Source organism: Haemorhous mexicanus, chromosome 10, assembly GCF_027477595.1.
Source record: "Haemorhous mexicanus isolate bHaeMex1 chromosome 10, bHaeMex1.pri, whole genome shotgun sequence".
NCBI classification, from domain to species: Eukaryota; Metazoa; Chordata; class Aves; order Passeriformes; family Fringillidae; genus Haemorhous; species Haemorhous mexicanus.
The window spans coordinates 7573184-7597210 of record NC_082350.1 but is presented as its reverse complement, the minus strand read 5'-3'; the positions used below and the strand labels follow the sequence as shown (position 1 = coordinate 7597210).

Sequence of the window (24027 nt, the reverse complement as noted above, 5' to 3'; positions counted from 1 at the left end):
GGAGTATAATCAGGAAAGAAACTGTATAAACCCAGGGGAAAAGAAAGGCCACCTTTAAAGGTTAACAAAGCCCTAGAAAGTACTGAATAGTATAATAATAAAGTATGAAAAGGTAGAAAATACAGATTATACATCCTTTGAATTGCCCTCCAATGTATCAGTCTTTGACACAGTATCAAGAATAATGCAACACATCATTACCTGAAAAAAAGCAATCCATTTAGATTTCAAATACTTCAGGAATTCCAAGCTTTAGAAACTTTGCACTGGCTCTTGCTCATTGTGGCAAAAAAAACACCTGTGTCCATGTGTGATGCCTTCCCAGTGTGCTTCCACTGACAGAACACCTTCGGTTTTTAATTTGTAACTTCTCTTCCTCTTTCTTCTCACATCAACTCTTTACCCTCTTCCCTTTTACTTTACATGGAAAGCTCATCCATCCCTGCTCTGCCCACAGACCACCCTGAACGCAGCTGTGGCTTCACTTCCCACACTGAGCTGAAAGGAAGTAAAACTGCAGGAACAGGTTACCTTCATTTGTGCAAGTTGCTGCTGTTGCTGCTGCTGCTGCAGCCGCCGTAAAGCCTCCTGCTGCTGCTGCCTCTGCCTCATGATCTCCTTCTGGCGCTGGAGTTCCAGCTCCTTGCGCTTCCGCTCCTCCTCCTCCAGCCGCTGCCGGGCCGCCTCCTCCTCCATGCGCAGCCGGCTCTCCTCCAGCCGCCGCTGAGCTTCCTCCTCTTCACGCGCCCACTTGGCGGCCTCCTCTTCCTTCCCAGGACACAGAAAGGAATAAGGTCTGAGGAGACTTCACAGAATTTAAAATACTCAACTCTGTGGCACTGATATTCTGACAGAACGGAGAGGGACCATGTTATCTGTAATCTGTGCTGTTTGGGTTGTTCATGCACCTTTACATTTCTCCGTAATCAAGTATTATAGTCTATATTCCCTAAAAATACATGTTTCCTATTGCTCCACCAAAGAACCTGGAAGAGAATGGCACCTCCCTAATTCACACCAGCTCATTTCTTATTACTTTCCTTCTAGTAGTTACACACCTTTCAGTCTGAGCTTCTGCCTGCTTATACTACTTACAGTATCACCACATTTTCAGTGGAATAAACGTGGCAAAAGTAACAGGAAAGAAGAGACAGGTGACAAAGATGGAGATATTTACTGTTGTTACTCAACAGCACAGTTAAAGAGAAGACACTTCTGCTAACAAATTACAGAAATGGTGATGGCCATCTTACATGGGAGGACCCTGAAAAGGCATTTTTGAATACTAACTGTGAATTCTGAAATGGACTTCAAAGTTAATGTGAAGCCAATTAGTTTGACCAAGGGACTGTGAGAGTATCAATTAGGGGACTGGAAGCTCAAGTTCCCCGATAGGAACTTCTAAGACTGACCCCAAGGAGAAAAAAATCCTGTTAATAAGAAAGAAAAGGGAAGAAAAAAGTTGAAACTCCGGTAGTGTATATAGACTTGGCATTGCACAGAACAACTGCCAAAATTGATCAATTCAGATGATACTGAAGATAACAAAGTAAAGGCCCAGAGAGTGCTAATTCAAAACAAACTGTTATTCTGATACTGTACTCTGTCTCAGAAAGGAGCATAAACACTGCGCTGCAAAGCCATTCTTAAGGCTAAATTTAAAGGGAGAACACTCACTCCCACCTAAATCTCTACCTAAGGGTATACTGGATTCTGATTGTTTTGTCTGAAGTCAGGATACAGGTAAACAATCTTTTTTCACTCAATTTGACACTGTCTGCAAGCTCTGCTTTCTTTGACAAAACCTGATTTGACCTCTCAAGCACTCCTGCAAGTTTCAAAGCCTGTTTGTTGTGGCAGCCTCTATAATTAAACAGAAGAGGTCCCTTTTGTCATTTGTCACCTGTTTACGAATTAACTCCTCTCGCTGACGTCTTTCCTCCTCCTCTCTTCTTCTCTCCTCCAATCTCCTAAGTGCTTCCTCCTGTTGTTGCCTCTCCTCTTCCTCCCGCTGCCGCCTTAGTGCAATTTCCTGCTCTCGTTGTCGCCTGAGGGCCTCCTCCTGGAATTGGGAACAAAATGTCAGTCTATAAATGCCATTTTATCAACAAACAACATCAGAACACAGATCACAGCATTGTCTGGCCAAATAAGTAGCCTCAAGAAAAGCTCCCTAGCTCCAAACTAAGCTCGACCAAAACAGTGCATTAAGCACAACAAACCCACATGTAGTTCTGATGCAATGTGCATCTCCTACATAAATTATTTTAATGAAAACCAGAAGACATTAATTGCCCATCTTTGCTTTGAAAAATAATGGCATTGAGAATGACAACAAAAGGTGGGACTCCTCTTTTTACTGTGCAGCACTAGCAGGTGAACATTAGATTTACACATATTTCAAAGCGAGGGTATCATTAATTCCTTCTGGGGGGGCTGTAAGGTGGGAGCTTTTCCTACTTACAGGAGTTTCTGAATAGTGACTGTTCAAGAGCACTACAAAACTCAAACCACATCTCCAGACACCAGAAAGAAGCTGGTGCAGCCCAGTGCACTTCAGGACAGTTACTTTTGAAGTCCCAAGGGCTTTGACTGGCCTCTACCTATACTATTTAAATATTATGGGTAACAAGTGGTCTCTTAGGGGCTTTGATTTTGGATTATCCCTAAATTATTTAAATAACTTCCAATACCTTATATATTCTGTTTTCCAAGTACTAAAATTATTTACTTAACTTAAAAATTAAATATTAGCACCCTTTCTTATCAACATAAACAGACATTTTTCCATTCTGCTATTTGGGGTTTTTTTTGAGGAATAGGGGACAAGTAGATTCCTGTATACTGTTAAATGGGATCTCACCTGGGGACCTCTTCCACCAGTTCTGACTTTTCCTTGCATAAAAAAGCCATAGTTTTGGCAGCCTTTTCTGACCTCTGATATTCAGCAACTGAGTTAAGGCCACCCTACTACTTTTCACCCCTCCTGTTGTCTGTCCTACCCTACCAGCTCAATCTGAAGATCTTAATTTTTGGACCAGAACCTTTTTAAGCTTTTTGAATTTTGTATTTTCTTTTAAAAATGGCCACTACCACAATCACACTCCTGCAAGTTTTTTATAAGCAATACATTATTCATAGGATGAACGGGGATTAATTGTGCAGCACAGATGTAAACTCTGGTAAATCAAGGAAGTCAATTGTGAAAACTAACACCCTTTTATCCAATCTGACACCAAAACTTCATGTACAGACAGCACAGATAAACTACACTACAGTTCCCTGAACAACTGCCCTGGGTTTTTCTCTGACAATGAATTTCAGAAGCCTACAACAAAACTGTCAGTAGACAGAAGACCTTTCATAAGTGGCACTGAACAGGTGCTGGCTGCAAGCCAACAATTCATTCATATTCCTGAATATCACTTAAGTGTTTTGGTGCTAGATGTAAGTGAAGTGGGTTTTTCCACTAGCTGGACATAGAACAATAACCTGTGATTCATTTTCTCATTAATCAAATCAGCTTCAAGAGCAACACATACCACCTGAACCATTTTTGAAATTGGGCTTTTAACTGTATAAACTGGACACATGCAGTCAAGTCACAGTAATCAAGTGTCCCCAGTACAAGTGGTGAAAAATTTCTGCTTTTATTGAAAAGGCTGCTGAGTAGGCTGAAGGTGCCAGTCTTTTTTGTTTGCCTGGAGACCACAGAGCAGGATCTCAGCTCAGGAGTCCTCAGTGCCAGCCAGTCTGGGGGCTCTCACTGACACAGCACATAGTACCTGGGAGAGATGAGCAAGGTCACTGAGTCCTCCTGTGGGACAACACTTCAGTGACATCTCTGCCCTCCTCCCCTCTGGGGAAACAAGGCTAGAATTGCCTTTAAAAAAGCTGTACAGATCTCCTTCTTGCTCAGGCAAGGAGAGACTGTTGAATGACATGAGTAAAAGACTTCTCTCCCCTACAGAACTTAAGATGAACAGTGTTTTACTGACACAAAAAACCCCTGTAAGATATGAAAAGCTGGGAAACACAGCCTTTTTTCTGGCTCTTCACAGCTATAAAAATGTTGTCTTAATATTTACTTCTGTATCTTATTATTTGATGTTTTTGTTCGAGCATGTGACCAGAACCATTCAAAGCTCTCCAGCTTTCTGCCACTGACTGGTATGGGAAACAATCAATGCTTTGGTTCTTAGTGTTCCCATGTTTGTGGATACCTGCTCCAAGACATTCCCAATGTTCTTTAGCATCCTTCTTAGTAATTGTTTTCACACATATACATCTTGCTGTATAGACAGCTTATTTCACATCTTTTAAAATATCTGTAATATTACAAAAAAATCCTCATGCAGCAATCCCCAGTTCAATAGACTCTGGATTTTTAAATAAAGTAGAGAATTTTTTGCAGTTGGTGACAACTGCAATTCTGCTTGTCTATGTTACTAGTGCTCACAAATCTTTTTGTTCTCCTCTTTGAAAGAGGTATTTTAAAGGGAGAACTAAAGAAATAATTCACAGAAAACAATTATTATCTGGTTATTAAACCTCAAATTTTGTTCCTGAAAGCAATCAATTATTACAAAATAGAAGATACCAGACCAGAGATAAAAATGAAATACAGGAGCTACACAAGCTGGGCATTACTGTTTTCAATTCTACAGTGCAAAGTAATTGATGAAAACTGTGAACAGAACTGAATTCAACATTTGGTATGACATTTCATCCTACAGAATTGAATTTTTTTATTAGGTTTGTTTTTTTTTTTTTTATTTAGAATTCACCATCAACAGCATATTTACTAACCTTATATACTAGTCTTTTATGCAGTATTACATCAAAAGCCTTCCTGAAGTCCAGGCAGATTAAGTCTACTGCTTCACCCCTCTCAGCTCTCACTGTCATCTCCTCAAAAGAAGTTAATCAAATTTGTTAAGCATCATCTCCTCTGCATAAATCCATGCTAATAAATCAGTTCATCCCTGATTCTATAATGCCTTTCAGTACAGTAGTCAGATTCAAATAATGACCAGTTTTCTTTTTTTAATACAGAATACAATGTTATTTTCTCTTTCCAGAGAAGTGCTTAAACTCTTTGTTACCTTTTCAAGACATTACTGCTCAGAATTAAGCATTGTGGCAATTATTGCATTGGTAATGAACTAAGATACTTGCTGTTACTGCTTTTCAACCCCGTTCTGCTTCCTTCATGTAAATAGTTATTTCCCATGGCACCTCAGAACAGGAGAGTCAGACTGTTTACTGTACAAATCCAAAGTGGACAACAAAACTTTGGAATTTAACAGACATTGTTATACACAGAGGCAAAACTGTTAGTGAAAAGAAACAACCCAAGTCTACTTGAAGCCAGCACAGATGACACAAATTGAGTTACCAGCTGAAAAATGTGTTCTTGTTATTAACCAGATCTAAAGCAATGAATTTCAAAAGTTAAACTTTTGAGTATATTATTGCTTCAGTGTTAGTTTGATCCCAAGTGGAGGATGCTTTTCTGTACAGGATAATGACTTCCTGCATACAAAATAGATAAACTAAAGCAAGGAGCCATTTATTTGCAGACTTGATTCCAAAACATACCATGAAATTATCTACGAATTATATTGTACCAATTAAAATACACCTTCTGTGACAAAACCCAAACCCTGAGTGAAGAGAGATCTACATTGATCCTCCAAACAAAACCAGAGATTCTAGAGGCTTCCTCAGAAGTGTCTGATCCTTAAAGCAGGAACACACTTTACAGGTGCCTACCTAAGCACCTAAGAAATACTACAAAGGACAGAATTATTTAGTATTTTTGCCTATTATTCATGTGGTACTTTGCAGGACATCTACTAACTAACTCCTTACTGAATAAGCTCAGCCTTGTGCTTGCCCTTATCCTTCACATGCAAAGTGAAAACTTGAACTTCCACTGTGTTTCCCTCCTGCAACAGTTAAGGAATAGCTACATTTTCTTCCATACAGAATTCAGAAGTAAATGCTAGAAATGCCAAACTAGTAATGTCTCCATTGTGTATTTCTGGATGATTAAGAATGTACTACACTTCCTACATTCATTCTCCTACTGCAACACTGATCACATAATTCTTTTGAAGAAATATGCTTGATCAAACTACATCCCTTCCTTTCCCAAGTATCAACTCAAGTAAAAAAGCTGACAGATTCTATTACCCAGATAATAATTCATTAAAAAAAAAATTTACTAAGTTAAAAAAAAAAAACAACAGGGGAAAATAAGCTGAATGTCACATCACTTTTTGTCCACTGTAGCCCTCTACCTCTTATTCATTTGAAACAGTTGCTCAAGCTCCATCCACTCCAGAACTTATCTTCATAAAACACTTGACTGCATAAATGGGAAATAAAGATCAAAACATGCAGTAACTGGGTAACTAACTAAAGTCTAACAATGACATTAAGAAGTTGAGAGAGAATATTCCACATGGAATAAAGGCCCTGCTCTCACAAACAGAACCTATCTTAAAGTGAATCATCAAAGCCCATTTCTCAGATTGAAGTTTGGGCTCTTAAAAAATCAATAATGGAAGAATCATAATTTAATATACTCACATGAAAAATATTAAAACTGTCTTCATACACACCTACCAAAGATTACTTAGACCCCACAGGATTCTTAAAGTGAGTTTTATAAATTATTATAATTAATTAGAGATTAACTACATGGGGGAAACTCACTTGCTTCCTGCGGGCCAGTTCTTCTTCTTCCCGTCGTTTCCTCTCATCTTCCTGCTGCCTCCTAAGTAGCTCTTCTTGTTGCCTCCGAAGCTCCTCCTGCCTTTTCCTCTCCTCTTCCTCTCGTTTGGCCCTCATTTCCACTTCTCTCCTCTCTTGCTCTAGCTACAATTCACATAAAACTATACTCAGATGCAGGTAACGTATTCCTACACCATTTCTTAGGGCAACTCTGCTGACATTACAGTAACAGCTTAATAGATGAAGCCTCTGACAGATGCTCTCCCTTAATTGCAATTTTACCTACCAGCTGGCTGCCTACCGAGGTCAGATTTTTTTAACAGTCCAGAACAATTTTGGACAAACACCAGTTTTCCAGTCAGTTTTTCTACATCAGCTCCTCAAAATACCCTCTGACTTTGGAAGTGAGTTGTGACTTGCTTTGCAGTCATCATAAAATAGTAATTTTCAGGAAATGTACAGAGTGATACAGTTCAAACTCAAAAAAATTTAATACTGGAGTACACGTAGAATTACCCTAGCAAATAGGACTCTTATGATTCCCCAAACCAGTTTGGGTGAAAATCACAAGGATTAAGAGTACAACTACCTGGTCTCAACTCAGGGTTTGGCCTGACAGCTCACAATGATCTCAGTTTAAAACAGAGGTGGCTAATGAAGAGGTTTTAATCACAAATGTAGAACACAAACACTATTTCAGAGGTCAGTAGTACCTCCACAGCAGTGGTTTCCAAACAGCTGTCCACAAGGATTTCATAACTTGTTTTTATAACCCCTATTCTCTTTATGGTGTTTTCCATGAAAATCTAGTCAAAATCATCCATTGAAGAGCTCAGTCTTCCATTGACCCAAGAACCACAATTATACTGCAGAAGAGCAATCCCAACTTCTTACAGTACAAAACAGTTTCTGACCTTTGCAGCCTTGGCCTTCTCGAGCTGCTGAAGTTGTTCTAGAGCTGGTCCCTGAGCTGCAGTATCAATGGGCAGATCCCAGACACTGCTTCCTTCCCAGACTAGACAGTGAAGAAAACAAACAGTGACAAGCAAAAATAAGCACATGAACAACACGTAACTGAAAAGGGAGAATCTTGTGTATGCTGTTACTATGTTTTAGGAACTAAAATAATGTTAACACTTTTGCTTTAGTCAGTAGAGGGCCACCTTATCCTCCTGGATAACAAGGCCAGTCCATGACTGAAGGAAGGCTGGGCTTCCCATGAAACTCCACAGAAGAACCAGGTATTCCAGCTCCTCCCATCAGAGCAGATCACCCCTAAATAGAACAATCCCTTCGGGTCTAGACTTCCATAACCATTGGAAAAATTACCATATTCTTCACGGCTCTCAAATGGAATTTCTACTGCAAAGCAAAGTAGGCTGATCCACTTAAAGATCATGATGCAGAAATAACTTCCTTTTGTATCAAAAGGGGAGGGATCATCTCAAAGATGCTGATTCTTAACACATGGACTTTTCCCAAGAGACCTGACTCAGGCTAAGCACCTTACCTGTAGGCTGTGAAGCTGACTGAAGTTCCCATATTGAGCCAGTGTCCGGCACTGACACAGACCTTGTAACAGGTGGCATCATGTTCTGTTCAGATATTCTGTAATACCAACAGAAGAGTCAACACGCCACTTCCAGGGAGAGGAGTGCTCTGAACACGTATGAGATTCAGTAACTTGTAACATACTGCTTTCCTTCCACACCTCTATTCAAAACAAAAATATGATGTGGACAACAGTAGTTGCTTGCAGAGTTCTTGCTGATCTCACCCCTGCTAGATCAAGGGCTAAGCTACAGTTTTGCATTTGCTGCTTAGAAGCCAGTTTGAGGAACAAGCATCCAGTACTCCAGAACTGGCAAAGTTCTTTGGTGACCAGCACAACAAATCTGTCAGAAAGGTACAATTCAAACTCCTCATTTCCATAAACACTCTGAGGCAAAGATTACATATATAATGAAGTACTCCATATTCTGAAACTGTTTCCTATTATTCTGAAACATACTTATAGTCTCATTACTACCCTTAACACACATAATCCTAAAATATGAGAAAACTTAACTAGGACAGACAGCTGACAAAATGTAATTATTGTTATATACAAACTAGAGCACAGAAGAACAGAATTCAGTTCAAGTCTGGGCTAGCTCACCTCATCTTCAGGGCCTGGAACTGCTGAAGGAGAATAGCGAGCTGCTGCTGCTGCTGGGATGAGAGGGCTGCCTTCTGCTGCTGGGCCAGCATCTGTGCATACTGTTGTCTTCAAAAGAGAAGCAGAAAAATGGTATTTTTTCTCTTATGCCCAAGTTGCAGACAGATTCATGCTCTGGGACTAATGTCCACTGACATATATATAATCTACATACTAAATACTAGAGGAAACCACAGAACAGGAGCTTGGCAAGAATCAAAACACAAGAATATAACCAGCTGGCTCACATGAGCAGAACCAGACTTATCTTCACCCTCAGCTCTGTCACCTGGCTATTACTGCCCCATGTTTTTCTTGTAAGTTGTGCAGCACTACTTCCTTTTTAGTCTAAATTCCATAATTTTAGCTCAAATTAATCTGGCTTTGATCACTGCCCACCTGCAATCAGTCTCTTTTCCCAGTACATCAAGGCATTGCCTAGCACAGGAGCAGGCTCTTGCCTCATTCAATCATGAGCTGACAATCAGTATTGAAAAACTATAGTCATGACACATGCTTTCAGGATCCCCTGAAAAAGCAACCTGACTGCTTTCTTTCCTTCAAGCTGCTGCAAAAAAAGCTGTCAGGAGCTGGCCATAACTGAACAACTGACAGCTTTGGCAAAATGGATTTCAAACTGCTTTGCCCAGCAGGATCTCCCACTGATCGTAAAAGAGCTGAGCAAGCAGACCAAAGGTAAGTTCCACCTTCTCCATCTCCAGATCCAAAGACATGTAGTCTTCTCCTGACATCAAAACATCTGAAGGTCATTACTAGGACACCTGGGATTCAGACTGACCATAACAACTACCTATAAAGCCAGTCTCACCAAAAGCTACGAGTGACACTGGAAAGGACTCTGAAAAGTGAGCCTGGGGCAGACACACTGCCCTAATCCTGTACACTGTCGACATCTCCAGTGTTTGTGCCAGCAGCTATTGCTGTTGGAGGTGAAGCACTCCCAGCCCCATTGCCCAAGGAAACAAAAACAAGCAGCTGAACCTAGATGATGAAAAATGCAGAGCAGAACACAGCCACTGGAAGATCTCTAGGACAAGAAGTCTTACTGTATTAGAAGATGCTGATACTGCAGGTGCTGCATTTGGATTAGAGCCAACTCTTGTTGTCTAGTCAGTCGCTCTTGGTCCAGCTCACCCTATGTTTAGAGATAAAACATTCTTTTTCAATAACATATATACTAAGAGTAGTAGATTGCAAAAGCAAGCAACGTAGAAGTTGTATTTTGACCAGAAAAAAAGAAAATGGAAAAATACCTAGACCAAGATCAAGATTTACAAAGCTTGTGAAATACAGAGCACCTTTACATATCACAGTACCCAGCGTCCCAGCCATACCAAGCATTTTTAAATTACATGTCTGTTCTACTTTTGCAAAAGTAATCTAACACCAAGTTCAGCTTTGGTGCTTGGAACACCTGCAATTCCAAGACAGAGTAGATGACACCTAAATTCAATTCCCACTTGTTAGAGGACTATTTCAATACTGTAACTGTTACATAATTACCAGATGTGGAAGCGGTGCTGGGCCTGGAGTGAAGGGAACCCTGCCCCACATTTTCATGATGTCTCCAAGTGGCTGGAAAGTTTCATCACAGGCTCTCTTCACCAACAGTGACATTGTGAAGTATCCAGCCTGGAACCACTCTGCCATCTCCTGATTACTGAATGGACCTGAAATCACATCAACCAACACACGTTGTGGGGAAAGGGAAGCAAGGCCAGGTTCAGCATGCTGGAAACAAGGAGCTGCCTATGGCCACACAGTGCCCAGCACCAGGCATTCCTGTCTGCCTCACCCACTCGTGGGGACACTGCTCATCCAAGGCTGGAGTGTCCATGCACATCTGCACAGGGGCCACAACAGCACTGCCCTACAGCCTCAGGAAAAGTGCATGATGGCTTTCACCTTGCCTTGGAGGGACACAGGTCAGCTCTGGGGTGCAAGCCAAGCAGCCACCATGGTGTGGGGCTTGGTCCAGCTAATCCCCCTGCTGTCCTCCTGCAGCACTTATTGCTTCAGGCTCACAGCAGCTGCAGCTCCCACCCTGGAGCTCAGCGCTACCTGCTGGCTGAAACTGCTGAGACCACAAGTGCTGCTTTCCTGACTGCACTGCACAGATAATTAAACAATCTTAGCCTGCTTCAACTCTTGCCTTCAAACCAGAGGAACCCTCATGTTTTACACAAGATTTGCTTCTGGAACTTAGAAGATAAACAGATTCACCTCAAGTGAACAAGTACATTTTTTAAGATAATGAGGATCACGTTTCTTTCCTTTGTAAAAATCTACACTTTTCATTCTCTTCCTCCTTTTCCTAAGAAAAAAAAAGAGGAAGAGAAGGAAAAGCGTAGATTTCAAAGGAGGGTTCCTATATAAATTTTACATATTCAATTACATAGAAAACCAGTATTATTTATCCAAGTAAGAACCATATAAGTTTTGCAAAACATCTTCTGAAAAGCAGGAACATTCAGTAACCCCTGCCTTCTCTGTAAGGAGTATCTCTAGAAGGCAATTCCTCCTAGAGTGTAGGAAACCACAAGAGGCTACCCCAAGAAAAAAAAAATTCAAAGTGTTTACTTTTTGATGAACATTGAAGTACTTAATCCAACAACAAAAATATTTAGATTGTCACACACCAATCAACATTGAGCAGTGACTGACATACACTGAGCAAATAAAAAGCACTTTATGGTTAACATTCTTTAAACTTAAAGGGATGAAAAAAACCCCTAAAGACATGCAATACCTGCAGACAAGAGATTGACACAGATCCCACAAACAACACCCCCACCAACCCTATCTGGAGTTCACAGCTGAGAAGTCATTCACACTGCACAGTGTGAAGTACAGCAAGGAAGGAATTCACTGTTTAACTGCACTTCTGGGAAGCAGATAAGCAGCTGCTAAACCGAGCCCAGGGACATCCAAAAGAGATGTACCTTCTGAAAGCAAAAGTGCAAGTATCTATATGAAAGGCCTGCTTCAAATTTTACTTACCAAAAAAATTCTTAAGCAACAATTGAAAGCAGGGAGCCGTTCCTATCTATTATATGAACTAACAAAGCAGTGGCTGCAAGTGCAATTTAAATTGAGATTCAGCACAAGCATGGGCTGGTGGAAACTTGATTCCTCTTTGCCCTGGATTCTAAACAAACCACCCTCCCTGACTATTCCACGTCTTCAGGCTGATTTCAAAGTTTCCTGTGGATTCTTTACAACTGCTTGAGTGGTCACATTCCTTGTTTGTTTCCACTGTTATCTGGACATCTGAGTAACTACTGGGTATGTGAAACAGGTTTTAGTCTAACCTAATTGACAGGAACATGAAGTGATGGCAAACCTCAGCCCCAGTAAAGCACAGCTCTCGACATTCAGCCTGCTGAGCTCATAGGGGCAGTGATGGGTCAAAGACATTTTCAGAACCTAGCTCTAGAATGGTAAATTCCCTATGCTGCTTTTGTAAAAAGAAGCACCAGCATCTGTTGGTGGTAATTCTGTGAAGAACTCTTTAACAATTCTGTGAAACAAAAGAGAAGTGTAAATGGCACAGACCTACCCTGAATTTCTCCTTGTGGATCTTTGTAGTACCACTTCTGCATGGCTTCGTGAAACAGGGGCATAGAGGAACCCTTTGCTCTGTGCTCTTGGATTTTTGCTGCTAGTCTTTCATCATCAAGGGCACTGTCCTGCAGATATGCCACCATTTTTTCTGCTTGCTGGAAGAGACATCAAAACCAGCAAGAAATACAAAAGTTAGATGGGGGCTTAGAGATTTGGAAATGAGTGTACCAAACACAACCAACCTTGTGCTACCCAATGCTCCAGAGTGTACCAGGAATGACAGGCAGCCCCAGGACAGGAGTGACTGCTACACAAACCTGGAGCTCTGTCTACCACACTTGTCAGGCAGAATCCTAAACAAGCACAGTTCATCGGCTTAGAAAAAGCTTTAGAGCATCTTGCCAAGGAGGCCCCATGCAGTACCACAGTGAAAAATAAAACAGGCATGGGAGCATGAGCACAAAGAGGGTTCTACATCTCAGCAGTCACTACAGTTCTATCAACAGTGTTGTGATTCACTTCCAGGATTTTTGGTTGGGTTTTTGTTTGTTTGATGGTTTGTTTGTTTTGGGGGTTTTAAAAGACATACATAATTTCTCAAGGCAAATCATAATGCTACTTAACAGTGGCCACAAGCACTATGGTCTCTAGCTCTTTAAATGGGGTATAGCATAGAAAAATACAACAGCTTGAATTATTTGAAAAAAAAAAAACAGAGAGAAGCAGCTTTCAGTATACATTGTGGAGTGTAAGGTTTTAGCTGCATTTCTGATTTTATGGGCTTCAAATATTTGCTGCATTCCACATTCCTCCAGTCTCACGACTGTCAACAACTAAGGAATTAGAGAAATTTTACCTGCTCTAGGTGTTTGAGGCCCTCTTCATCATCTGGATCAGTGGGAATGTTGCCCATGCCTGGAGCAGCTGTGACAGGTGTTTGAACTGGCCGCAGAGCAGGATTTGAATTGGAAACAGGAGGAGAAAGATGAGCAGAAGCAGCTGTGTCTGCAGAAATCTGTGGCAAAGGTTGAGCAAGAGAAGCCAAATCTAAAGAAAAATGTTTAAGTTAGTCCATTATCTTTAACATAAACAACAATTACTTTTAAGAACTTAATGCAAAGAATATTCAACAGCTCAAATCTAGCACCAAAGCAAAAGTATTTTCCGATCTTCCTGAATGTACTGCTTAGAACACAGGTACCCAGCCTAACTTCAAGGAACAAACAGTTTAGTTCTATCAGTGCAGAACTCAGCACATTTGAGCATATCTATCTCATTTCCTGGCCACATACATTTGTCCAGACTACTCTGCTGTACCACAGTGAGGTACATTCACAACTAGCTGATGTTTCCCTGGACCGCATCTCAGTGTGAAGTACCAGTGCACTGAAAGCATTTGAGATGGCATATCCAACAAATCCTGTATTTACAGACCAGTTGGTGAATCTGGTCTTCCATCACCAGTCCTTGCCTCTTTTAAGGGGCCAGGATTACTCACGGTGAGTAATAGAAACTTAGTAAATTTATCTGTCAGGTTTATTACCTTCCCCTCTGTTGGACATTTTGGCTGACAGTGTATTCTCCACTCGATTCTCTTTATCTTCTGTTTTTTCTGTTCTTTCTGGCGCAGACTCTTCCTTCCTTTCAAAAAGGTTTGCCTGCAGCGGGTCTGGAGGCTGGGATTTCGGCGGGGTGTCTGACCTGGCAGCTGGAGATGATGCCTGAGCTGCTTCTTCCACTGCTTCTGTAACAAGGCACAATTCTAAGTAACTGAGTTAACAGAAATTCTACACTGACAGTTGCAGACGAAGTCCCCCTTACCTGCCACTATTCTCTCTGTTTTCTCCCCCTCCTTCTTGGGCTTTTCATGATCTTTGGCTTCTTCATTGTGGCTCCCTTCTGAATCAGACCTTTCCTCCCCTTCCTCCACAGGCCGGAAGTCCATCTCCTGTTCCTCTGGTATTGGCTCCTTCTGCACTTTCTGCAAAGTCAACGCAATCATCCATAACCCACCTGACTACACAGGACATTCGCACCAAGTGACCCAAGGGCCCAAAGCAGCTTTTCACCTTTAAAGAGAGAAACGCTCCGGAGGAGTCAAAGGTGCCCATTTCTTCCTCTGCATCCTCCAAGCACCACTCAGGGAGACTGTCCCTGTCGTCGTCCATGCTGCCGCTGCCGCAGCGCACGCGGCGATAGCCCCGCTCGTCGTCTCGGTCCCGGAAATCAAACTCGAATCTCCGCCGTCGCTCCATGTGCTCCCGCCAGCCTGCGGAATGAGGGCCGTCTAAGGCAGGGAAAGGAGCTTTACCACACAGTCCTGGGGCAGTGCTCACACAACGGGGGGGAAGGACACTGACAGCAACTCAGAAAGCTGCTACAGGTACAGCCCACCTATGAACAGGCAGCTTCAAGGACAAGGCAAAGAAAAGGAGCATCTTGCCAATAAGCAGGAGACTTTCAAATACTGTCCACTGTATATCCTCACATTATAAACTGTGGAATAAGCATTAAAAACCACATAAGGCTAAAAAAGCTTGGCTACAAAATCAAGAACAGGCACCAAAATAAGACAAGCAACACTAGCTGCCAACTGAATTTACCAGCCATCATTGACTTAAGTCTTTTGTGGCACCTTTACTTGTGTAAGATTTCGTGTTTTCCTTCAGGGGCTCTGCAGAAGTCGCATTCTGAATAAAACAGCCATGTTTTTGCCTCTTTCCCTCAGATATGCTTTTGTACATATACATGAAAAATGGAGTGACAACTGTTCAAATACCTTTGAAATGACTGGTCAGTCTCTTGAATGTTTTTTTTTAGCCATGGAATACCAAAACTTGGAAAGAAAAGAAATGGGAGAACATTCCCAACTCATGTATAAACTTCATATTCAGAAGACACCTTCATTCAGCCAAGCTTCAAATCCTCTGAGTGCAATAATGTTATTTAAGCTGTAAAGAGCTAGCTGCTAAGGAAAACAAATTGGGAGTGAAAGGACTGTACACAGCTTTCCATGAAATACAAGCCATCTCTATCACAAAGGTGCAAAGAAAGATGAAGGCACCTTAGAGCTTTTCATGGTGGCTGTTCTTAACTGGATAAAAATAAGGAAACTCTTTTTTTTGCTCCAACAATCTGTGCACCAGAATCAGTGCAACCTCACAGTATCAAATATCTACCAAAAAAAACCCCAAATCATAGTAAAGGGGAGAAACATGGTCTGTTTCATGACTGATGAATGTTTCCACACTGACCTTATTACCCTAACTATTAATATTAGCCATTCAAAACTCCACCTTTGTCTCAAAAATACAGGAAATATAAAACAAGCTCCTTCCAGAAAAATTCTGAACTTCAATCTTAAATTTTACCAAGGAAACACAAATGTTATTCTTTAACAAGGCCTTCACTATTCCCTATGTGCTTATTTGCAAATAATTCCACTGGATAACTTAACCTATGCTTCTAGTTATGCCTTGCAAAGAAAGTAGTATTAAACCATCAAATCAATCTTCTGAGGCAATACTTTAATGTTATTAAGGAAAGAGATTGAAGTGTGAGAGGCTGTTGACAACCAGACAGCATTTCTGATTCAGTCCCTGGACAGACAGCTCCTCATTACAAGCAGCCATGCCCATGTCAGGGCTCCCAGCAGGGGAAAGGAGCCTGCATTGAGAGGAGCCTCTATTTTTCCACAGTTCACATGCCAATACCAGGAGTGCAGCTCTTCATAGTGAGACTCAGAAATGTGGTTTTTGAAGGCGAGTTCTAAGCACCTTGTTAAGCCCAAGTATCTTCAAAGTTCAAATGAAGAACCATTTAGTCTGCTTGCAGAGATTTAGTCACACCACCTTTTACAGCCCCCACATTTACAGAGCTACCTAGAGAGGCAAAATGACATAGGTGCAGCAGACTCATGCCCTTGTTTCTTAGTAACAAAATGTGTTTGTAAAAGCCCAGTTCAAATATAGGCCATAATTCAGGTCTGAAATATCAGGCTGCCAACCTTTTAAAGCAAGCCAAGAGGAGAGATAAATTTGAATTCTTGCCTGAAGTTTTTTAGCCAGCATTTAAGACACAAACACAGCTTTAAGTTCAGCCCCATACTATCACTAGGCAGTAGTTACATGTTCAATATTTCAAGTGTAGAGACAATTTTAAGCTTAATTTATCCCTTGCAATTTATGGTGACATTGTAGGTAAAAGATAGGACTACTGGCTGCTTCAGGAAATCCAAGAACACATTAACCTTTTTAATAGCCATTTCTCTCTTAAAAGTTATATTCTCTAATTCAGCAGTGAAATTTTCAATATATACCAAAGAATACTAAATGCTAAACAGAACACTTAAGGGAATAGCACACTTTTTTGGGCATATATTATATATAGACCTAGTTCTTACTTTGCTCAATTTTGGAGCAGGATTCTCTAATGTACTTTAGTTGCCTCATATTTAAGAAACACAAGGAACAAGGCTGAAAAATTCAACTCTAGTTGAATTACAGCACCTGATTCTGAAAGTGGAGTGAATCAAGATGAATTTGAAAAGCCTTTCAAACAAAGCAGCAACTAAAAAATCTTTATATGAAAGTACAACCTAAGGCCTCTCTCAAGTGCTTCTCAGGAAAAAGAGCAATTTGAAGAGCTATTTATGCAATGACACAAAATCATATCAGAAATTCTTGTCAAGAAAAGCTTATTCCTATTCGTTAAGGCTGATTTGGTAACCAAACCCATAAACAGCTATAGATCAGTCACTAGTTTTGAGACCACAACAGGTTTGTATATGTTTCTGACAAAACAGACTTGGCCTTGTAAATTTAAAGGGCAATCATTGTGTGAATGCAAGAATTGTAACAACAGAGAGGGGGTTTTTAGACATTTATAATTCTAAAACATGGTTAAAAATTTAAGGGAAAAAAAAAAAAGAAGAAACTTCGAAGCAGCCAGTTAATCTAAATCTGTGATCACACTTTCTAGCAGTTATTAAAGCCAGTGTAAAGATCCTAGCAGGGAGTACACAGAGACAAGCCACAGGAAGGACCAACTAAACAAATGAAAACAGTCCTCTGAAGACATTTCTCTTTTTTTAGCAGCACATATGACTGTACTATTACCTAACACCAGAAGAAGTACAAAGGAGTAGTTTAAACCATGCCAATGTGATTTAAGCTCATTGTTTAAAGCAAAAACATGATTTAAACCATTTTGATAGTTCTGTGGCTACTACTAAGAGGAGAAATCAAATACAGCTCTGATGAAAGCTGGAACTAGGGCAATACAGCTGTCAGCTCAGGCTATCTCAAAATTAGCAACTTTTCTGCAGATTCACCAAGTCTTCAAACAGGCTTTAAACGATAGCTGCTAAACCTAACTTGGTAAAGGAAGTTCAGTTAGTTTCTACTACAATGAAAATTCAAATAAAATTTACATGACAGAATTGAGACAAATTTTCAAAGCCTTCCTCAGAACAACCAAAAAAGCTCAAGACCTGAATGAATTTCTGAACTTTGAGGCCTAGGCATCCTTTTAAGCTAAAGCATGCAGGCTGGTACTCGCAGAACACTCCACTCCTGATTACCATGCTGCATCATGAGGTAGCTGGCCTGATGTTGCCTCAACTAGATAACAAAGCAGCAGTGTCTGATCAACAACTGTGACCAAACACTGGGGAAAAGAAAATTATACTCTTCAAAATTTGCCTCTTAGCCTTGCTCTAAATAGAAAACATCTGATGATAAATCAAGCCTTGGGCTTTTTAGTACAAGAGAACAGCTGTTTGAGAGCAGAGTTACACACAGCTATGAAGAAGGCTCAGAACAGAGGTGATGGTTACTCCCAACAATAGCTGTACTGAAAGTCTGAGATGTTAAAAAGGGCAACAGGGCCACTGCAAGAGTGACTGGGACTTTTCTTTATTGAACAGAAGAAATTGTCCACCTCAGCTCCAAAAGTGTCATGTGCTTTCTTTGCTTTCCTATCAAATTTAGCATGGAACAAAGGACACTCAAGCAGGGGGACCCTATAACCCCATAGAACTACCAGTAAGAAGGCTTAGATTGGGCATTAGGAGCAATTTCTTCACTGAAAGGGTTGTCAAGCATTAGCACAGATGCCCAGGGAAGTGGTGGAGGCCCCAGCCCTGGAGGGATTTAAAAGCCATGCAGATGTGGCACTTAAGGACATGGTTTAGTGGTGGCCTTGGCAGTGCTGGGTCAATGGTTGGGCTCAAACACCTTCAAAGTCTTTTCCAAACTTAACAATTGTACTACTCTATGAAAATATAACAGTAGAAAAGCCTAATCCTCTCCTGGTACTTCAGACGCCTTCTGCAGCCAAAAGACAGCCAAACCCAGGATCCCCCACCAGGTATGACTGAATCTTTTCCAAAAAGACGGGAAAAAAACCTATAATATGTTTCAGTCCTAGTACTGAAATACCAAGCTCTCCTTCGTATTTCTCCTGCAATTCTAGCAATGCAATGCTGGAAAGCAAGTGAACAGACTTGCCCTGTCAGGCCTGGGAAGGGGAGAGTGAAACCAAACAGGTGCCTGAAACTTATTGAGACAAGATATCCTGCAACTAACTACAAAATGTGTAGAGCAACGTATCCTGAGATTTTCCCAGGGCGCTTCTCGGCATTGCAAACACATCTGGAAAACTAGGAAGTGGTCAATGACCAGAGTGGTTTAGTGTCAGTGTCACTCTGCAGCTTTAGGTATGCTGTCTAATGTGGGTGACTTCTGTCCCCTCACTGTCACAGCCACAAAGAAACAGTACTATTAAAAACCCCTTATTTTACCAAGTACACACACATCTGTAGCACAATACAGACAAGTGCACACCTGGAAACTATTGTTCCCCTAAATATGTAAGGGTACTGAAGATGCTAAAAGGAAAACAAAAGGCACACAATTTTATGCTAAACATTTGGTGACCAAGAGCCCTCACACATGCCAGAACAGTATACAATGACCAAGACTATATGAACCTATTTTTCCCTGAATGTGGCACCTCCCTCTCCTCATGGCCTTTGCCCTCTCTCTGTAACCACAGCTGCATGTTTGCCCAGCTCTGCTCTCACCTGGACTGTGAGGACGCCACCTCTCCCCATCCCTCCGTGACCCAGCCAGTCGCCAGCCTCCATCCTCATCTTCCCCATTCTGCTCCTCCCTGAAGATGCGCCAGTTCTCGCTCTCACAGCGTATAAATTCGTGTTTCCTCCCTGTGGTCACTGTCCCACCTTCCTCAAAGTTTGGTCTCACTGCAAAGAAAACACAGGCCAGTGAACATGTGTCCTGTCTTTAGAAACACAGAAATACAAAAGGGTTGAAATCTTGCTGTCTTGGAGGCAAAAAATGCACCAGAAGCGGTTATAGGAACCTAGGAGAGGAACAGAAATTCAAGAGGGAAACATGACAGAGATTTAAGAAATCCAGGTGTCTATGTACCTTGGGATGAAAAGACACACAAAAAAAAATCCAGAAGGAAGAAAAGCATATAAGTAATTAGAACATGGATAGGAAAGGCAAAGAAGGAAAAGGCAGTTTAAGAGATGTAAAGAAATGTAACAGAAGGAAGGCAAAAGTGTGCAGAGAGAAAGAATAAGCTGCTTTATCAGCAAGTGTCTCAAGCTAAATGGGAGCACAGTGTAAACATTATATAAACCAAACACATTTCCTACTTCTGTAATAAAAAGGTGAGATCTATTTATTTAATCCAACATACATCAGTCTAACTATTAGGAAACACTGAAAATTTAAATTAACATTGAGGAATAAACAAGAAAAAACTTAGCAGTGTTAACATTATGCTGCGAATCCATCTTCTGGAGAGCCAAGGTCAGTGCATGAAGGGCTAGAAGCAATTACGCCTGAGCTGAAGGATAAGTCCACTAGAAGTTTGGGAGACAGGATAGTCTTTTAGTTCCCAATGTACATTATGTTATATTTAAAACAAAACGTAAAATCCTTAAGAACATATGAAGAGCAATCGTGTCAGAAAAGAGTGATGTAAGTGTTTTTATGAAAAGACTCCACATTATACACCAAGATCTCCAAGTCATACACCAGTATGCCAAGGTTTAACACAGATGATGCTTTCACTGCTGACTTGCCCTGACAAGACAGCCCATCACTGAAATAAGTTTCTTCAGCTGTGTAGCACCAGAATTGTCACAGGAACCACAGTGATGTCATTTCTTCACTGGTACTATTACCCAGTGTTAACCTGAAATTGTGGCATTATCTATAAAAGGAAAGGTCTTCAAGCACTAGAGAAAGGCATACTGAATCTTCCTTCTTAAGAGTCCTAAAACCTAAAAATGTAAGATGTTATTTGGTGAAGTCTGTTTGGTATGCCTGCTTTCTTAGACAGGAAAAACACAAGAAAGTATGATCATGTACTAAGACTCCTGGGGTGGAAAAAGACCATTTTAAGTATTTCATTCAGGAAGCATAGGAGAATGTTTTCTTAGCATCAGGCAATTTTCTCAGCCAATGAAAAAGATGAGGAAATAAAGAAGATCTGAAATTCTGTGGCATACCAGACCTCTGTTTAGAACATGAAAATTCTTCCTGCTAGAGATACTGCACTCTGGAGGCAGGAAGCACATGCTGGCTCTCTACTTTGCATGCACCTGAGAAAAACTGACATCCTTTCCCACCATCTTAAAACATTGGAGGGTAAAAACCTTTATCTTTTTCCAGCTCTAATTTTTCTGGAATACCTTTCCCTTATGTTGTTCCTGTATGAAGAGCTAAAGCACATTGACTAGTTTCAAGTCCAGCACCAGTACCAAGAGGCAGTGTCAGCTGTGAAGCCAAGCATAACCCAGTTACACCTTCATTTCACTGAAGGGGGCATCTGGCTGAAGATCACTTCCGTATTTGCTGGGCTTTGAGAAACAAAACAGTCTCCAGACAGTGTATTTTGGGGAGTCTCTGGTAATACTCCAAATAAAAGAAAATTGCTGGAGGTACTCAACTCCCTTCATTTGTTACCTGTGATGATGGCAACTTTTTATCTGGAGTGAATAAATCTTTGCAGATGAAAGTCAGCCACATTCTGTATTACCGTGTTTCATGGAAAAGACAGGAAAGGAACAAGCCAGACAAAAATCTAAGTCTGGGAAAATTTTTCTTTTAATTTTCGGTATCATCTAAAAAGTATCACGCAGACTACAGTAACAAAAAGTGCAGGGAAGCCTCTCACCATTGCTCTTTGGATGGGCTTCCCATAGTAAAAAAGCAAAAGGCAAAGCTACAGAGCCGAGTCAGCTGGAAGTAAAACACAGAGAGAGGTGCACAGGAGAGAGCTGCAACCCAACAGACATGGGGAGCCTAAGTCCCTGACAACAAAGAAAGTGTCTCATTCTTTGAATTTATTTTTAAAATGCTACAAAGAGGAAGAGAGAGATCCAATTTTTTTCATTTTGCAGCACAAGACATCAGACATTAGTTTTTTTCTTACTAAAACAGTTACCAAAAGAAAAAAGTTATTCAAATCATTATTTTGAGACATGAGAAATAATATTTTTACAGATTTATCTATTATTTTCATAAAAAATCACAGCTATTGCTTGACACTTATTCAGTAACATTAATTTGAGAGATTTTAGACTCTATCAATTAAGGGAAAAAAAAGGATGTTCTTCCCTTCCATCGTAAGTTCAGTTGATTCTGGAGACTGCTCTTTAACACAGACAAGCTCTCAGCTTGTCCTGTTCCACTCTTCCAAAAATATTTAGGAGAAAAGGTCACTTAAAGAATATTGTGCAGTCTGCTTTGCCTGTATATCCTGGTTTTAGCCCCACTGTACATCCACTCATGCTATAAGCAAATCAAGGCAACTCAGGTTCTGTTAGTCCTTAGGACAGCAGATTTTGTTCCCAAGAACTGATCTATCAAAGTCAGGTTTTGTATGCTGAACTTGCAGAAAATGGGGTTTGAAACACATCTCTGTAGAGGTTACAAAACATCAAATGCTGTTTGCCAAGATCAGACTCAAGTGGGATCCTGCCCCTCTTCTGATTTTAAATTCTGTGGCATTACAAATGTAGAAATGAAAAAAAAACTAATATAAGGGGTCAGGATTATATTTATCTGAGCATGGGATCACCTGTGGTTCCAAAACCTTTCTAAACACAGCAGCACTCCAGTATCACATCAAAGACTGTTCTGATGCCACATTGAGTGGAATTAAGAGAAAAAATGCAGTGTCTCATGACATACTTCAGTTTTCTGGTTTACTCCAGTTTTCTAGAACATCACAGCAAGCATCAAAGAACAAGGTATGTGTCCAAACAGGTCTGGCATTAGATGATCCTGAAGATTAGACAGACCAGCCAAGAAACTGGTTCTTTACAAACACAAACTAGTCACAGGTTACAGACCTGAAAAAATCAAGCTACCCAAGTGACAGAAAGACTCTGACAAACTGAATACAGGATTATTCCTACAGATTACATCTACATTCATAACTTATAAAGTGCCAGCATATTCTTTGCAAACTGCTTCTAGATTTGAGAACAATCACTTCAGCTGAAATGACTTAGATCACAGAGTCAGGACTTGGTAATGTTTTAAGGATGAAAGAAACTAAAATGGAATCTATGGTTTTGCCTTGGACTAATTGACTGGACTTCCTGAAGAGAAGGAGCAGTAAAAGGGCACCTCTGTTCAGGCCTGTCACAAAGCCAGCAATGGTGTTTACAGAAAACTTCAGACAGAGCTGAGTGGTATCCAGCCAGAAAAGCCTACAGCTGTGCAACACTGATTTGAAGGGATACTGACTGTGGAGAACAAGACTGGATTGGGGGATGTGGCCCCATGGCAACGCGGTTATGAAGAGCACTTACTAACAGAATGGCAAATCACTCCTGTTCTCCAGGCTGTCAGCCCATGTTTCCTACACCATCCTCACTGTCTGGAAAGAATAAACAGGAAAGCAATGACTGACAGCACTGCTGTTTCCTCTACAGAGGGGCAAGAACCAGGAGAGTCTATTAAGTACTTCGACTTGCTCTCTTCTCTCTGCTGCCTGCTACGTAATTTCTCAAGAGGAAGGCAAAAATAAAAACCTTTGCAGTCAGTGTTTTTAAAGGAACTGAAATAACTTTGCCTAAACGTGTAATTGCTTTGTTTATTTTACAGAAGAAAAAAATAAATGTCCCTAAGATGATGCTTCTAGAGAAAGACTACCTTCTCATTGGAACACTACTGAATATGCTAGGAACACCACAGGAATACAAATACATGAAGTGACTCCCAGTGACAGATCAGAAGTTCTGAATCCCATTTCTAGCTTCAAATTTTGAATCTCTCTGCATAAAATCTCAATCTCAACAGCAGGTCTCAAAAACATACTATCAAATATAACCCCATATTTTTTTCACTAAATTGGCCATTATCTACTGTCACCAGTGTGAGTGAGCCAATAGATTCAAAGGAATTAACAAGAGTTCAATTCCAAAACACACCTGAAACACACACACTGCACCTAAT

At 40.7% G+C, this 24027-nt stretch overlaps 1 protein-coding gene across 13 annotated transcripts in view; it reads right to left on the bottom strand.

Annotated features, from left to right (window-relative positions):
• GIGYF2 (GRB10 interacting GYF protein 2) overlaps positions 1 to 24027 on the bottom strand; it is a 75495-nt gene that overhangs the window by 6752 nt on the left and 44716 nt on the right. For 5 of the 13 annotated variants that reach the window (XM_059855186.1, XM_059855188.1, XM_059855187.1 and 2 more), the window contains 15 exons: positions 19608 to 19787; positions 14593 to 14810; positions 14345 to 14504; positions 14067 to 14267; positions 13380 to 13570; positions 12519 to 12678; positions 10463 to 10629; positions 10006 to 10094; positions 8900 to 9007; positions 8252 to 8349; positions 7656 to 7756; positions 6724 to 6885; positions 4810 to 4911; positions 1904 to 2062; positions 532 to 768 (listed from right to left, as the gene is read on the bottom strand). In XM_059855186.1, coding sequence (XP_059711169.1) covers positions 532 to 768; positions 1904 to 2062; positions 4810 to 4911; positions 6724 to 6885; positions 7656 to 7756; positions 8252 to 8349; positions 8900 to 9007; positions 10006 to 10094; positions 10463 to 10629; positions 12519 to 12678; positions 13380 to 13570; positions 14067 to 14267; positions 14345 to 14504; positions 14593 to 14810; positions 19608 to 19787 — 2333 coding nt within the window. The remainder of the gene's footprint in view (positions 1 to 531; positions 769 to 1903; positions 2063 to 4809; positions 4912 to 6723; positions 6886 to 7655; positions 7757 to 8251; positions 8350 to 8899; positions 9008 to 10005; positions 10095 to 10462; positions 10630 to 12518; positions 12679 to 13379; positions 13571 to 14066; positions 14268 to 14344; positions 14505 to 14592; positions 14811 to 19607; positions 19788 to 24027) is intronic. The other 8 variants (XM_059855191.1, XM_059855192.1, XM_059855193.1 and 5 more) reach the window with 8 other exon arrangements.